The 17,084-nt window shown below is 40.0% G+C and overlaps 1 protein-coding gene across 7 annotated transcripts in view; it reads left to right on the forward strand.

The window, feature by feature from the left end:
- The window catches only part of LOC121942974 (muscleblind-like protein 1), a 74,764-nt gene extending 58,499 nt beyond the window's left edge, over positions 1-16,265 (forward strand). For 2 of the 7 annotated variants that reach the window (XM_042486304.1, XM_042486305.1), the window contains exons 3-11: positions 44-214; positions 5,792-6,010; positions 8,915-9,154; positions 11,443-11,496; positions 12,293-12,443; positions 13,369-13,404; positions 13,882-13,973; positions 14,314-14,387; positions 15,554-16,265. In XM_042486304.1, the coding sequence (XP_042342238.1) occupies positions 44-214; positions 5,792-6,010; positions 8,915-9,154; positions 11,443-11,496; positions 12,293-12,443; positions 13,369-13,404; positions 13,882-13,973; positions 14,314-14,370 (1,020 nt within the window). In that variant the 3' untranslated portion in view covers positions 14,371-14,387; positions 15,554-16,265. The remainder of the gene's footprint in view (positions 1-43; positions 215-5,791; positions 6,011-8,914; positions 9,155-11,442; positions 11,497-12,292; positions 12,444-13,368; positions 13,405-13,881; positions 13,974-14,313; positions 14,388-15,553) is intronic. The other 5 variants (XM_042486306.1, XM_042486307.1, XM_042486308.1 and 2 more) reach the window with 5 other exon arrangements.
- Positions 16,266-17,084: the final 819 nt, after the last annotated feature.

A 17,084-nucleotide genomic window follows, 5' to 3' on the forward strand; every position in this document is an offset into this window, starting at 1 on the left:
CCTACTCTTGTCTCCTCTTCCTCCTACCCTCTCACCCCATTAGGGCCGCTGTTCTAGAGAGAACTGTAAGTACCTGCATCCTCCTCCCCACCTAAAGACCCAGCTGGAGATCAATGGAAGGAACAACCTCATCCAGCAGAAAAACATGGCCATGCTGGCCCAGCAGATGCAGCTCGCCAACGCCATGATGCCCGGCACACAGCTACAGCCAGTGGTATGTGGACACATGTATACACAGCTCACATTAACATAAAAAAATGACACTAATTTCCTACACACAGGATGTACAAACTCTTCAGAAAGTCTTTACTCTCCATCTTTCTAAAATTCATCTTATTGATAGAGCAAGAACTCTCAATAAATGTTTTTGATTGACAGCCAAAACACCTCTTTGAGATGTATACTGGACATAATGGGTTAAATTAAGAAAATGCAAAGAGTCATGTCAGTGTTTTTTAATGCTAAGGTGAAAAATATATTCATTGTGCAGCTGTTTCTTTTCTAATGAATGTGTATGGGGAAAAATCTCTTTTTGAGCCAGAGGTTTTCATGTGACCTGCATTCTTGATTGTTCCAAAAAGTCACTTCATAGCCCAACGATGTTCACGGGGGCTTGGTAATAACAAAAATGAAACATCTAGAAATGATCAAATAGGCTAGAGAATGAAATGCAATCGATGCACCAAAAAAGAGAACAAATCCTAATTTGCTTTGTTATTCTAGGAGTGTAAAAGAGATTGCAACTAATAATTATATCTGATTAGAATTTTTTTAATTAAAATTATCTCTGACAGATTTCTGGGAATTTGTAATGCAGTTAAATCTGTGGTTTGAAAGTGCTTTTAGCATGCTCTATGAAAGATCTGGCTTTCATTTAATTGAATATCTTTAGGGTAAGGACGTCAATCATATCAGCCAAACATGACAATCATATGATCAACTTGTGGGCACTGATCATAGTTTTGACTGTGTGTTGCCTTTATTTCAAACTTAACCAAAGTTAAGAGTACCAAAGAAGTACCAAAGCTAAGAGCCAGGTCGACTGGGTAAGAATTAACAGGGTTGTTAAGTTGGAGCATAGAGGTTGAGTCTTGACCAAACAGTACATACAAAAATAAATAAATTAAAAAAAAGCAGCTTTGAAATCTTAAGATTCATTTAGGAAACACACTGTGAGAACTCCAGAATAAAGGTTCAAAGTGGAATTTGAGTTTAGATGGATGCAACTTGCATTTATATTTATTAATTTTATTTATGATTAATCTGGAAATTACTTTTTTAATGAACTGTTTCATCTTTAACATGTCAAAAAATAGCCATCTCAGAGACTAACACCTGCACATAACATACAACAAGTGACCAAACTCTGGCATGTTGAGCACAAAAAAATGCTAAGATATATACTTAAAGCAAAAACAACATTCAGTTAGCCTATAGAGCCCTGATCGAGCCTTAGAAACAGTCTGTTGTTGCACTGAAAATGGTTTAGAGGTGTGCAGACCTTTGCAAAAATATAGCCAGGGCAAGCAGTTTTTCAAACAAGCAACATGTAGTTTAGCTCATTTATATAGGCACAGAGCAGGCTAGGAGATCTTTATTGAGAAAGACTGAAACCAACAGTCCAAAACTGAAAAATATATCATACCATGATATAAACAGAGAAAAACAGCAAAGCGTCACATTTCAAAAAGGTGGTACCAAAGAATATTTTGTATTTTTGCTTGAAAAACAACTTAATAGTGACTGATTCATTAATAAACTACTTGTTTCAGTCAATTAATGTTATGTTAGGCCCAATAATCAAGCATTGTTGGGACAACAAGGCCAAGGCATCACACACACAATTTGTATCATTACTGTGTGAGTATTTCTTATATGGTGATCAATAAAATATTATCATGCAACACACCCACAAATCCATGCATGCACACACACACACACAAACACAATCAGTAAATGAGATCAGAAATAGCTCTGTGACTGTGCTGCATGCTCCAAGGATCTTCAAGGTGATGGCCGTAGCTCCGTTCAGCCAGTTCAAATGAATCCTTCCCTGCCCCATCCATGAGACCTCACAGAGTCAATGAGACCTGTCAGTCAGGCTTCAAGTAAATTCTCTGTCTTCTCCTGTCCCTTTATGTTTAAGTGAGAGCAGTGGAGTGAATTTGTCTCAGACTATTCAAAAGAGCTTCAGATGCTGCATGCTTGGACACACACCCCCACGTGCACACTTAGCCGATGGCTTATCACCCTTATCTGGGGAAGAGGGGCTGAGTGGAGAGGCCCATTGAGAGGAACAGAGGAAACCATGAAAGAGTTTAAAGAAGCAATAGATCTCCCTGGGACTGCAAAGTCTTCCCTTTCTGTTTATGTCATGGGCAGAGGATAGGAGGAGGAAGACAGGCTGACAGAGAAGGACACAGCAGAAGAAGAAAGGGAGGACAGAGAGAGGCAGGAAGAGATAAATGAACAGAGTAAAGACAGGTAGGTAAAATGAAGGAGATAGGACGACAGCAGTGAGGAGAGATGGCTTTAGGCCTCTACTACAAAGAAAAGTCAAGAAAACAGCCGTGTTGTGTGCAAAGGGAACAAAGGGTAAGACTGGCTACTTGCCTTTCCAGGAATCAGACTTTCTTCCTCCATCCCTCTCTTGTGTCTTCAGCTTAGTTTCCTGCCCCCATCCCTGGTATCTCTACAAATTATATTTGCTGCTCTCCCACTTTTTTGTCTGTAGCTGTCCACCCTCCCTCCGTGTGCGTAGGAGAGTGCTTTCATTTCACGCATGGTACTGTGCAGAGGGTGAAGTAATTAGGGTCCATTACAGATGTCTGTGAGTGATGGTGCTCATGATGCTTTTTATTATAGAGTCAACGTCAGCGGACAGCCCATGTTACAATTATATCTATCTCGCTTTCACTCGCTCACTCACTCACTCACTCATTCACTTACTTTTGGTGTACGTTTGGCAGAGGTGGTGTTTAGAAATAAGTAAAATAAAACCATTAAAGGTGCACAAAAGGACATTTCAGTGGTGTGTTAAAGCTGTAACTACACAGTATGTTTTCCATGTTTATTGGCTGGTGAGTATGACCAATAGTTTAAAAAAGCTAATGTTAGCTAATGTTGGCAAACTTTAGACACAAGTAATGCGCTTTAGTTTTTTTTTGTTTTTTTTAAACCACACCCACCAGGCCACTTATGAGAGCCCATCTAACCAGTAAACATATTAATCAGTCACTGAAATCCGACTCACTTACTGGAGCTGAAAGTCACAAACAACCACCCACTAGCTGTTGGCTATATTGCATGTAATTTCCAGTAATTATCGCAACATAGAATGTGTTTTTTTCTGTTTAAAAGTAGGCTGCAAACATATGAAGACTGCAAGTACTCATCCACCGTGTAAATGGTTACGTCTTATAATCTCCAGTGCACAGCTGATAGACTACATGATTTCTTTATATTAGCACACAGCTGACAAGTACAATAGTTTATTTTCATAATGTAACAGAGGAGCATATTTAACAGTGTGAACAGTAGTGATGCATGGTGGACCCACAACCCATGGGTCCCCCAGGTAGTTCTTTTAGCTTGTTAGAAAATATTGCAAATACAACAAAGAATAGAAGCTGCAAACGAACAAAAGGTGCTGCAGGACACCAAAACAAATAGACTGGCAGCAAACATGCTGCAGATACAGAAATGATGCGAAGTCTAAAATACACAAACCCTGAAAATGCAACAGAAAAATTCTGCATATATCATTAAAACAGAGGTTCTGAAGGTCTCTAGGGAATATACGCAAATCTGTTTTTCTTTTAGAATATTGTGAAAGACTAAGGTCAAATGTAAAAAAAAAAAGAAAAGAATTTAAACCTCTTTATGTTCCTTCTTTAATCTGCTTCTCCTGGTTCACAAACAAAAACTCTTGTTTGGTCATCTCTCTCTTTCTCTCTCTCTGGGTTGAGAATCAAGCTGTTCCACTGAGCCCTCCCCTAGAGGCCTGGAGGACTTCCGTTGTGTTGACTAGATATGCAACGTTTTATCTGTTGCAATAGTTTTTTGGTGTTTTTGACTTTGCATGGTTTCTGTATTTGTAGCGTGTTTGTGGTCCATTTACTGTCTGTGTTTTGGCTTTCTGCAGCACAACTTTTACAGTTGCAGCACATTTTACTTGTTGCATTTGTTTAGATATCCATACATATTTTTAAATTCATTTCTGAAGCTGCAGCATACTTCTCCAAATGGAAATTTGCACATGTCAGCCACCATAACAGACACCACATCGACGCAGGAACACAGATTAATGACAGAAGGCATGCAGTGAGATGTCCTTACTGTGTAAATACACTCAGTTTAACATATCTGTTTTCAATCTGTTGGGATTGTCATTTATAGCAAGAATGTGCTACGTCCTATTGGAAACAATTCAATGCTTAGTGAAGAGACATTAAGAAAAGGCCGCTAGCAAGATCGCAAAGTTTTTACAGGATGACATCACTGCCTCATGACTGTGAGTCTTTTCACTGACATCATACCAACCTTGAGCTGTGAATATCCCAAACTGGTATCTGAGCACCTTGACAGAGACACTTTTCCAGAGTACCTTGTGATAGGACATAATTCTTTAGACATTCCAGAGCAGAGCACTGAAAGAATTAGAAAATCTGCGCCATTATTCCTGATTTTCTGAGTCATCCCAGAGCAGCAAGGAGGTTTTTGGAGGAATGTAGCTGTCCAGCCTTGGCTGCCGCTGCTCTATTACTCACTGTGTCGTGTTGGCAGGGGCTCAAGAGACAATTCTCAGACTGGGGCTGAGGTCAGGAACGTGCAGGGAAAACTTAGACTACGCTATGTCAGCTAGCGTACTCCTTAGCCTCCCTCTCACAGAGTGTGTCTTTCAATCTCCAGTATAGCACATACAGGCAGTATGTGTTTGCACAGTATAGCCCATCTCTCTCCTTGCATGCACACACAGCTTGACGTCCCTCAGCAATAATTCCTATATGTGTGTGATCTCTGATTTGCCAAGCATGTGATTCCATCTGATCCGTATAGGGAGGAGGTGACACCACATATAGAGTCTCTTGGCGTCTTTTATGTGTTAATTCAAAAGAAAGACAAGCAGCCATTGAATATATTGTTTCTCCTCAGATGTGGGCCCAGTAATTGTCTATTTTTGACACTCTCTCCCAACACACTTCTGGTCCTCTGCTTGGCACTTGATGATTGCAAACATGTCTTGCTTCATATATCTTCAAGTCCATTGGGTTATTTGAGTCAGGGTGGGGAGGGATGGCATTATACTTTTTGGTGGATGTAATTAACCCCTTGAAACCTAGATCAATATCAGTTTTCTTGTGCTGTATTCAGTTGCCTTTCACAAGTTATTTGACCCTAAGCAAACTGGTATGATTTCTTCCAAAAGTATGGGAAGAAAGGCAATGGCCAACTTGGCAAGGAATTTCTCACAAACTGCAAGAAATAAGAAAAAGCTGACAAAGAAAATTAAGTTAAAAATAGTTTAAAAAATAAAAATATATATTTAAAATTACGTGAAAGAAAAAAAAAAAATTTAAAACCTTTCCCTTATTTTCAGGTAATTTTTTTTAAAAACTTTTCTCTTAATTTTTAGCAAATTTTGGTTGCCTTCTCTCAATATTTTTGAAAGAAATTAAAAGAATTTGCTCAGGTCACAAAGGCTTACATATTACATTTTTAAATATCGACTTTGTGACTAATCTTTTTGCTCATCTTCTGCTCAACTCTTTCATTCTGCATGTGCCTACAGCCCATGTTTTCAGTCACACCCAGCCTTGCAACCAATGTCAATGCTGCTGCGGCAGCAGCCGCTGCGTTTAACCCCTACCTTGGCCCCGTGTCGCCCGGCCTGATGCCCGCTGACATCTTGCCCAGTGCTCCCGTACTGGTCACCAGCAACCCCAATGTCCCCGTACCAGCTGCTGCTGCTGCTGCTGCACAGAAACTCATGAGGACAGACAGACTGGAGGTGAGCAGCACACACACTCACATACAAAGGTATAATTTGACTATACACACAGACCACACAGATGAGCGGATTTGCATAATTATTTTTCCACTTTCATATCACAGATTGAAAGATAGATTAACAAAACTCTAGTAAACACTGCACCCGGCGAGGGTCTTTTTCGCAGCTATGCAAACAGATTGGGCTTTGAAACATGGTCTGTGCCGATTTGAATATTAAAGGCATGGGTTGGAAAATCTTGCCTCAACAGTTTCTGTTTGTAGACTTTAATTATGTATCTGGTACACAGTTTCTGTTACAGTTACTACATCCCATTACCATAATACAGTCATTACCCAGACCTAAGCAAAGAGAGAGAGATGTTAATTAGAGTATCTCTCTACAAACAGTACCGTTGTCAATGCTGCATCCCATCAACAGCCAGGAGACAGCATTGTTTGGCACAGGCTCAAGTTATATTCTATCAGTGAGTAATTTTCACAAAAATCTTTAATTCTTCTATGAAGCCAATCAGTCTTTTGATACCTGAAGAGCACTGTTCCTCTAGCTGTGTTCAGATAATCATTAATTGGACAGTAAGTCAATCTCATCCATTATGCAGCCCCACCCGGGAAACACTTGCAGCAGAATAATGGGGAAATCGTTGGAGGCAGGTGGGAGGCGTGCGAGAATGTTGGTAAGGTTACATTTAAAATGTAGCTGGATAGTTAATGGGGGTGAGGCTGAGGAAGTCTTCGGACCCGATGAACGAGTGGATGACATGCAGAGGGAGGGAATGGGTCAATGACGGGAAAAAGAGACAAAGAGGGAGATGGGAAATCAATTTGGAGACCTGTTGTGGTCATCAGGGGAGTGGTTGGGGCAAGCAGAGACAAAGATAACAGAAACAAAGGTTGGAGCTATGATTGGATTTCATAGAGGAGTCGTGACAAGTGAGAGGAAGCTAGTTGCTGAGAGAAGAAGAACACGCAGGTCTCGACTCAGATTGAAACTATTGTCTGGCAAAGGACAGATAGCATTCTGCACTAGAGTGCAATAAACGGCCAAACAGATGTGTAATATTTATCAGCCAAATGCAATAACTGGCAGTGGAGGGAAAATCAGCTCATTTTCACTGTTTCACTTCAGATATTAACACCCAGCGGTCAACACTGCCTGTAGAGCTCAGCCTGTGTGAGCTAGTGAAGCTTTTTGATCGGGAGAATTCATATCCTAGCCTAATTTGTCAGGAACTAGGTTTGCTAAAAATATCTTGGAGAAAAGGGCCAGACATATTTTAGTTTCTGGTGTGTCGTCAAAAAAATAAACATAGCTAGAATTTTGTGGACCGACACACATACCAGCGAGTAGATATGTTTCAGGCTGTTTCCTTGAGGCTGAGAGAAATTCCTATTTTAGAAGACAATATTTCAGACTGTTTTTCCCAAGAAATATTTGTCTCTCTGTCTCTATCTTTTATGGAGCTATACTGCAGCCTTTCAGCGCTCATAAAATCATATTTTGCTTCACCTGAAAACTATGGTGTGGTAAACAAACTGGAGGGACAGTTACCATGGGGATTGAAATATGATTAACAGGCCTTTTATTTGTTTGTCCAACTAAGCACTTTCGCTGGGTTAGCTCTCTCTAACACACAATTAACCACTGTAAGATAACACACCTGGCGCAGAGAATTGCTTCCATTTCCATTTCCTCTCATTCTTTTTTTCCACGTTAGCCACACTCACTCAATCCCAAAGACCCATCTGTCTGTCTTTTTCTCTTTATTCATCAACCACTTTTACATTTTGCTCTCACTCCTTGTTTCCTCCCTCCCTCCCTCACCCGCCTCTCAAACATCTGCCTGACAACAAGGCTCTCTCTTAAAAAATAAGACCAGTAGCAGCGGTGGTGATGGTGGCAGTGGTGGTGAATTAATGTGAGTGCACATTCGTATGTGACTGTGGAGTGTGTGGAGTGTGTGAGAGAGGCACATAAGAGGAAGAGGAGACAGACAGAGAGAATCCTGCCCTATTGCTCACACAGATCAGTGATTGGGGATGATGAGCTGTCATGACAGGAGACGGAGCAGGGTTTGTGTGTAGATTGCAGCATCGGTGGCCTTTTGTCTGGCAGCAGTTCGACCACAGATCAAATCCTTTATGCATGCAGACAGTGAGACTGGTAAACAGACATTTGGTAAATGGCTTGTTCTATTAAAATAACTGATAGATCGATACAACGTACCATGAAATTACATTTTATTTGGGGGCAGGATGGGATTTCAATTCAGACTCAGCAGTGTCTGCCTGTGCTCAAACTGAGATTTTAAGTTATTGCGCAGCTATTTAAGTGTCAAAATTTAATTCTGGAGGAAAATATGCTGCCTCATAATTTATATGTGCACCCACCTTGTGTGTGTGTATTATTATGCGTGGGCTGGTGATTACGTCAGTTGCAGCCTCCCTTGAGGGCAACCAGCCTCATATTTCCCACGAGCCTCATTGAGTCTCCACATTCAGGCTGAGGCAATCGGTTCCCTGACTGTTCACGCAGATGCTGCCCCCTCCTGTCTCCATAAGGAAGAACAACAACACAGCTCATTTGAATAATGGATAAATGCCGTGTGATTAATGAGTCTGTAAACGCTGGTTACAGTCTGTTCTGCTTATCAATCAACAGTAATGGCCAAGCCTGTCACTAAGATTGGTTAGCTCTGTCTGGTAAAGTGATTGTCAAGTTCTGAAATGACTCAACAGATTGATTACTTCATCAAAAGTTAAGTAAAGTGAACAGTAACTTTATAATGTGTGTGTGGATGTGATATTTGTGTGCATTTATGTGTGTTTTACTGTGATCTTGAAGACATGTAAACAAAATGAAATCAGTTATACTTGTGTGCGTTCATGTGTTTTTGTGCACCAGGTGTGTCGGGAGTACCAGCGGGGTAACTGCACACGCGGAGAGAACGACTGTCGCTTTGCCCACCCTTCAGACAGCACTATGATTGACACCAACGATAACACGGTCACTGTGTGTATGGACTACATAAAGGGCCGCTGCTCGAGGGAGAAGTGCAAGTACTTTCACCCTCCAGCTCACCTGCAGGCCAAGATCAAAGCGGCCCAACACCAAGTCAACCAGGCTGCGGCTGCTGCAGCCATGGTAGGTATCTGTCCACAGATTGCACCAATAAGGAGTCAAGGTAAAGAACAGTATAACTGTATAATGACATCCAACAGATGAAATGACACCTAGAGTAGCATTATTATTTCAGAAATCAAGCCAGACTTCTGTGATTACCAAAAACAAATCATTACGCTCTTCTAATGTTGATGCTGGCTCATTCAGCATGACCAGCACATGAGCACAGTATACCACAAACACTCATGTTTGGACGTAAAAGTCTTCATTTTCATGTTGTTTGAGTCAACACCTTCTCCCCTGTTGTTTTACTGAACCTCGCTGCGCACATCCCAAATTCTTCTGTTTCTGCTCTCTTCAGCCCTTCCCCAATACGCACTAAGAAGATACAGAGAGTGGATGTGTGTTTTATTAGCAGCAGGCTGTAGCGATCATGCTAGTATGTGACTGAGCCTACTGCTCCCCTCCTGCTCCTCCTTGTTTTGCTGCTTTCTTAGTTGTATATTTTGCTGTTTGCAGTTTGTACATATGTTGTATTTTTACTGAAAAGACAACTGTGAAGACTGTTGTCAACTTCAGCATTGTTTCTACAATGCAATCGTAATTTTCTATAGAAGGACATGTTTTGCACAGCCGAATTCTGTAGATATTAAAAGCAAGTATTGCAGAAAGGAGGGTAAGCTTGATCTCAGTTCCTTTTTACATTGAAGCCAAATTAGGCATAATATAATCACATTTGCCTTTGCATTTGAACAATTTATCTGCCCCTTTTAGCCTCTCTTCTCTTTAAAACGTTAAAGCGGCGGAAGGCTGTTTTTGACTTTAGAAAATCTAGCCCTTGACGGGAGACCTTGGCCAATCACAGGTTGTTTTAAAGAGTTCTTGTTGGCTATTCTACATAGACAGATTTGTGTGCACGTTCTGTTGGTGAAAGCAGGCTCGCAGGAAGTTTGACAGGTTTTAAGGCCAATTTTTATTGTGGCTAGTGCCTATGCTCTATGAGCCGCACAGTGTGAAAATAGTGCCAATCATCCCCGGATCATCCGGGTAATTTTATGTGCTGCAGTTGAGCCATTTTGCACCACAGAGCAACTCTCAAAAGAATGAACAGGGCGCTGTGTTTAACATTGGATCCAGTTCTCTCTAAATAAATCCATGTGTGATAGCCTTATTTAGTGATGGAGAATCCTGCAGAGAAAGTTGTTATTCCAGTACTGACAACAACATTCTGCAATGCAAAGCCACCCAAAGATGGAAAAAAGACTTATTAAAAGAGAGTCAAACAATTAAAACAATCAAATATGTCAATATCAGCAAATTGTTTCAGAGATGGAGAGAAAATGTTAATAATTATGCCTTCTCTAACTGTATGGACTCATGCTATGGACTCATTGCTGTGGCTTTACGTTCACATTTATGTAGCTACAGAAGCAGTGTTTTGTTAGTTATACCCATAGGTGTTATGACATTAAATGCATGATCCTCCTTGGTAGCAAATCTAGACTTTGGTGATTCAAATATATAAAAAGTATCCTTGAAGCAATAAAGAAGGAAAGAAAAAAATATTCTGATCTATAGGGCAAGCAGGTAATCTTTACTTCATTAATGGCAGATGATATCTATTGTATTAATGACAATTCAACAAACTGCACCCATAATTCTGGTTTATGGCCATTGTAAATGTGAAATTAAGGTGTGCAGGGGGCAAAACATTAATAAAAACACAGTGTTTCACTCTGTTCAGATGATGGTAATAGCAGTTGCAGACATAGTTTGGGGGTTGAGTTAAAGGGACCAGGGGTTGGGATCAAGTTAACCTTGTTTACTTTCATGGTAACAGTTGCCATAGTCCAGTCATCACAGACCACGAGTTAACCCAGAATCTGGAGCATGGGCTTTTCTCATATTATACTTACATTGTATTCATAGTGTATGTCTAATAATCCAGGACTGCTTGATTTTGAATTTAACAGATCTGATAACTGGCTAATCCTCCTTTCTGGACAAGAACGACATTACACTCAATGTTACAGTTCATGAAACAGAATTTTCGTAACCTTCATCAAGGGCTATAATTCTTTTTAGTGACCCTACAGCCATTAATGTGCATGCCTTAGTCTTGTTATTGTTGTATATTGCATTCCAATGATTTGTTTTTATTTGTTTGTTTTTTTGTTTGTTTGTTTTTTTCCTCACCAACCCACACTGCACTGCTGCCCCCATGATGCACCTTCGCTTGCTGGTTTATGTTAATGCGCTTGAACCCCATTGGCCCATTGCCATCATGTGCTCGCTGCCTGCTAATTAAGACTCAGTCGGCTGTCAAATCACTGAAGCGACCCCTCGACGCAACTTTTGACCTGGTACTATGACCTTTCACCTTTTAGCTTGGCATGTTGCTGTTGTGTACTAGATTCGTAGTTCTAGATATGTAATGACAAAACACTGAGGGGTGATGAACTGGCTGAAGCCATTGGTTTGTATCATATGTTTGTTATTTACAGAATAATTGTTTCATTGTAGTTTAATAAGGAACCAAAAACATATTTAAATAAGAAAGCCCCCACATTTGTGACTGTAAGTGGTCAGTTCATCACCTGAAGTGCTTCTCATCAGCAAATAATTGGTGGCATGAAAATGTAATACTTAAGTTTCTAATAAGGTAGTCTTTGCATGATTCTGTCACTTCCCATATTGCATGTGTAATTGTTTTAGAGGTGTCTAAACATGGCTTATAGTGAACTATTATCATGGAGCTGGCAGTGCAGCTTTCCCTAACTACATCATTCCTGTTGATGGTCCGACAGCCAATACAATAAATACTATCCTAACTTTCATCATAGTTATAGAGAGATCTAGTTGTGCCTTAGACTGAAAAATAATTACTTAATGTACTGTTTTATTCAAAATCATACCATAAAGTTCATGACATTGTGCTGAGGACAGTTTTTTGATAGATATCAGCTGGCACCACAGTCCTGTCTTGCTCTGACAGAGGTAGTGCAGTCCACTGCTTGCTTGCCAGTGTTTGTAATGTTTTGGAAGAGCAACTTTATCCTCTAATGAAATTCTTTCTTCTCTCTGTCCTGAATGTCACTGCCACCATCCTTTGGTTTCCCTCACTCCCATCCCTTTATTTTGATGTTGTCCCCTCTTTAGGGGCTCCCTCCTGTCTTGCCTCCTTTACCAAAGAGACCTGCACTTGAAAAAGCCAATGGTGCCACCACTATGTTCAATGCTGGCGTATTCCAGTACCAACAGGCCCTGGCCAACATGCAGTTTCAGCAGCAGGCTGCCTTCATACCATCAGGTAATGCCTGAGACTTCTTTAGCCCATGTTGGTGGCAGCGATCTCATTGCTATTGGCTGTTAAATCACGTGTTGTCTCTCACAACTGAGTAATGTTTGCTGTCAGCAGTAAATGGCTGAATGACTGTGTGAATTCATAGTGGGTGAAACAATTTGCATGGACTTGCATGGGAGAAGGAGTGTCAGAAGTACTTTTTTAAAAAAAACAACACATTTTATGCCTGCGCTTTTTTGCATGTGTGTTAGTTTAGTACGTAATGACGTAATACGAAATTCACCACAGTGTGGTCTTTATATCACAATGATGGTAGTCTATTCTGTTAATATCAGTGTTATGCAAGGCTTAAAATTTAAATTGCACCCTTATTGTACAGTATGTGTGCTTATGCACAGACACACACAGCTCCTCTCTGGCCACTGTGTACAATTGTACACTGTGTATTATATTCTCATCTGTCTCACCTCATCTTTCTCATGTCCCACACAATTGGACTGTCAGGGCACTGCAGCCCACTTTAAGGACTCTGAAAGCAGGACATTCAAAAGTACCTCTGTGTAAACAGCTGCTGTGCTGCTGACAGGAAAATGGGACCTCTGGTAGTGTTTAATTCCCCCTTCCTTTTAATGGAGCAGTGAGAGTTGAGAGCCAGAGCTTTGTATCTCATGCATATGCTTCCCATGCTGTGTGGTGGCAGCAACTGTGATGTATGAAGGTGGTTTGCCTGTGCAATTATTAATGTAAGTATTGGCACATAAGCAGAGATATAATCATTTTAATGTAGCATGCGGGTTAACATAATCAGTGCCCAGTTTGTTCATTTCCACATTTAATCCAATGTGTCTGACTTTATAACACTTGTAATGGGTTTTTCTTTATTTCTTCCTCCCTAATCACTCCACTCCCTGTTGCAATGCATGATGGGCAGGCTCGATATTGTGCATGACACCTGCAACAAGTGTTGGTAGGTGCCAGCTTTCCTTCCTGATTATCTTTGAGCCCATTGTAGTCTCTCACGTGTCATTCAACTCACCACATAATGACTTTGTTTACATACATAAATTATTCATTTTTTCCCCCTTATTCTGAAAAAGTCAATGTTCTTACTTAGCTGTTTACATAGCTTGTGTTTGGGTTGTCCATCTTGGACTATTGTATAACAACATGGTGGACTCACTGAGAGAGGACCCGCTCTATATGTAAATATAAAGGGTTCATTCTAAGGTAACTGAAACACAAAGATTCCTATCTTAGGTAATTATAAACTAAATTAAATCATAGTTATGACTATACCGTTTTTGCCAAAAGATGCTCCCAAATTCTACACACAGATTTACTCATATTTATCAACATTCTAAAGACAGATGTACACATGAAGTGTGAACATAAAAAACTTCAAATCTGCTCTGGTTCAACTGCTTGTATGATCTTTCCCTCCAAGTACCCATGATGCACGGTGCTAATCCAGCCACTGTGTCTGCAGCCACCACATCTGCCACAAGTGTTCCCTTTGCAACCGCAACAGCCAATCAGGTTTGCTCCTCTACTGCCTCCTCTTTCTCCTTTTTTCAGTTCTGGTATCAGCTCTGACTGCTCACCGTCTGTTAGTTTTCTTTTTTTGATCTTATGATTCCCATGTGCCTCTTAATGAAAAATGCATGAATGGTGCACAAGGCTTATCTCTGATCTTTGCTAGCTTTTCAGAGCATCTAATACTGTGATTATTTAGCAAAGCTCACAGTGCTGTACTTTACCATCAATTTAGGTTGGAGTACTGTTTGTCCTCATTTTAAATGATGTCTGTCTCTCACCTTTTTTCCCTGCCTGTCTTTTTCCCTTCTCCCTCCCACTCCTTTTTTCCTCTCTCAATCAGATTCCAATAATATCTGCAGACCATCTGACTAGTCACAAGTATGTGACCCAGATGTAGGAGTCTCAATCAGAACAGTATGTACTGCACCTCTGTCAAACATCTCACACACTGCATTTTGACCAATACTGTCTGCTACTTTTCACACACAGCTACATAACTGCTGTGAAAAAGATTTGCCACAATTGCTTTTTGTTTGCAGCTGACAAAGTTATTTCTTCAGGAAGTTATCATTATTATTGTTAATATTATGATCAAACATTTCTACCACTTAATTTATTGGAGTAATGTATAACTTAAAGGAATAAATTGACATTTTGGTTAATATGCTCTTTTTTATTACATCCTTATATGCACTGAAAGGAGATTCAGTAGTAAGCAAGAATTGTATTTGTTTGGTATTTGAGATCAAAGGGTGCTAACCCAACCACCCATGGTGTTTTACCGAGAACACTTTTAATTCCAAGGGATTTATCTTTGGGGTCTACAAAAATAGCAACAAAATAAATTGCCCATAGATCTCTCTCTCACTAATGATGGTTTTAGTGTAACACATTAGTCTGCCGCCAAGGAAACCACATCCAGCAGACTTGGGTTTCATGAGGCTCCCAAAGATTGGGCTGATGTGGTCCTGTGCAAATCACTACAATCATTGTTCCTGATCATGTTTTTGTGGGGCAAATATTCCGTAAAGGTATCAACTATGGCAGAACACAAGACACATACATTGATTAACGGGATTACAGGAACGTCTACGGTTGAAAGTACCGTTTGAAACATGGGTAAACATTTGAATACTTGAGGATAAAAATCTTTCAACATCCATGTTTTCAACAACTATTTAGGAACTCTCTCCTCTAAAAATAGTTTGTTGGATGAAAAGTGTTCGTAATGGAATCTTTAATCATAGAAAGAACTCTTGAAGAACCCTATATTCAACAAGTTTTTTTTTTGTTTTTTGTGGGGGTGAAAAGGGTTCTCAATAGAACCATTAGTCTTCGAAAGAACCTTTTCGAAAAAGGTTCTTGATGAAACCATTAGTCTTACAAAGATCCTGTTCTTCAAAAAAAGGTACTTCAAAAGCAAATGGTTGAGGGTAGAACCTCAGCCCTTCAGGAAGAACCCTTTTGGAACCCCTTTTTCTACAAATAAGGACAATAACACATTTCTAAACTGTGCTTTGTTGCAGCTCATCCTCTTCTTTCACATCTGATTTTTTTGTGTTTTGTAAACTTCTTCCCAGATGGAACTGGAGTGCGTTGGTGTCAAGTCCAAGACTAGCGGTAACCCTTCATGCCTGTAACATCAAGAGCAAAACGGAAAACCAAATCTCAATTGGTTTGGGATAAATCTGCATGTTATCATAGGAGGCACAGTGTGTTAGGATTGTTTTCATGTGTTACTCATGCACACTTCAACACGACAACAGAAAAGAATATAATTTGCATTAAAAGACTGCCTTTCGCTCTGTGGAGGCAACTTACCTTTATTCACCGGACACACTTTGAATGTCAACATGAGGTAAACGAAGGGAGCAGTCATTCAAAAAAAAAAAATGACTGGATTGGTACGTCCATTGACCAAGAATCATGTGTTTTTTTGTTTATTGGTTGGTGGTCTTTGACCGAAATGTGTTCATTTGTTTACACAACGGTGCACCTTGTATTTCATTTGAGGCAAAAGAAAGAAACAAATTATCTGACTAATCACATATGCATGCACAACAATTTTCTTTATTTTTTCATTTTGTTAAACCAGTGATAGGGGAAATTACACGAGTGTGCTCAGAGGCAAAATAGCAACTGAATGTCTGTGAGGTGTCTTTCAAACCTTTGTAGCCTACTTTTCTATCTCTTAAGCACATGTCTTTAACCTTGCAGGCATCCCTGTAAAGTGCCATACATCTCAAAACACATGAATGGTATTAAAGCAGTTCTACAAAGTGTTAAACTCAACAATTCCCTTTAATACGTCTATTTTCTCTTTTGGACAGCATGTAGTGTCCAATGTTGTGACCTGTCATTTCCTGTGATTGCCAATAGCGCCCCTCCTGATTAGATTCTACGAGATTGTCTGCTTTAATCAAATCTACTGAAGGAAAGTTTTCTTTTTTCTTCTTTTTTCTCAGACTTTGATGTCAGTTGTTTAGACAGGAAATGACTGGATCTATGCTGACACAGATCTCTCCATGATCATTAAGTCTACTGACTCTAAATGTCAGATGAGCTGTATGTGGGGTCTCGGCCTGCACGAGAGACCAAAGACTCCCCTAATGATGATGTAATAATTAATTGCTTTGAGGGAGATCAGTTGGTGTCCAAACTGCTGTGAGACAGAAATCGAGGGTGCAACCGGTGATGGATTTGTATGACCTGATTTTTTTTTTTTTTTTTTTTCATTTTTATGGTTATGCATTTTTTAAAGCAGACTGTTGAAGTGTAGTGTATATATGGTCTGACATATTTAAGGATATTTGTTTAATACGTCTACCTGAGAGTTTTCAGATAGTCAGCCAAAGTCTTTTTGGGTCACTGTTACTAGATATTGTGGGTAGAGTAGTGGGACAAAATTTTGAAAATGTGCGGGCCGCACAGGCGAGCCCAAAGTAGGATCGAGTGTATTGAGTAGATCTCTAGAACTCTTTGTTCTTGTTGTGTTCTGGGTGTTCTTCAGGCATATTTAATTGGTGGATAGTACAGGGAAAATGGCAAGAATATAAACGATTGTATTACTCATCCAAAGCCTTAGAATGTACCATCGGGTCAGCACAATGC

The sequence above is a fragment of the Plectropomus leopardus genome, chromosome 5 (genome assembly GCF_008729295.1).
Source record: "Plectropomus leopardus isolate mb chromosome 5, YSFRI_Pleo_2.0, whole genome shotgun sequence".
NCBI classification, from domain to species: Eukaryota; Metazoa; Chordata; class Actinopteri; order Perciformes; family Serranidae; genus Plectropomus; species Plectropomus leopardus.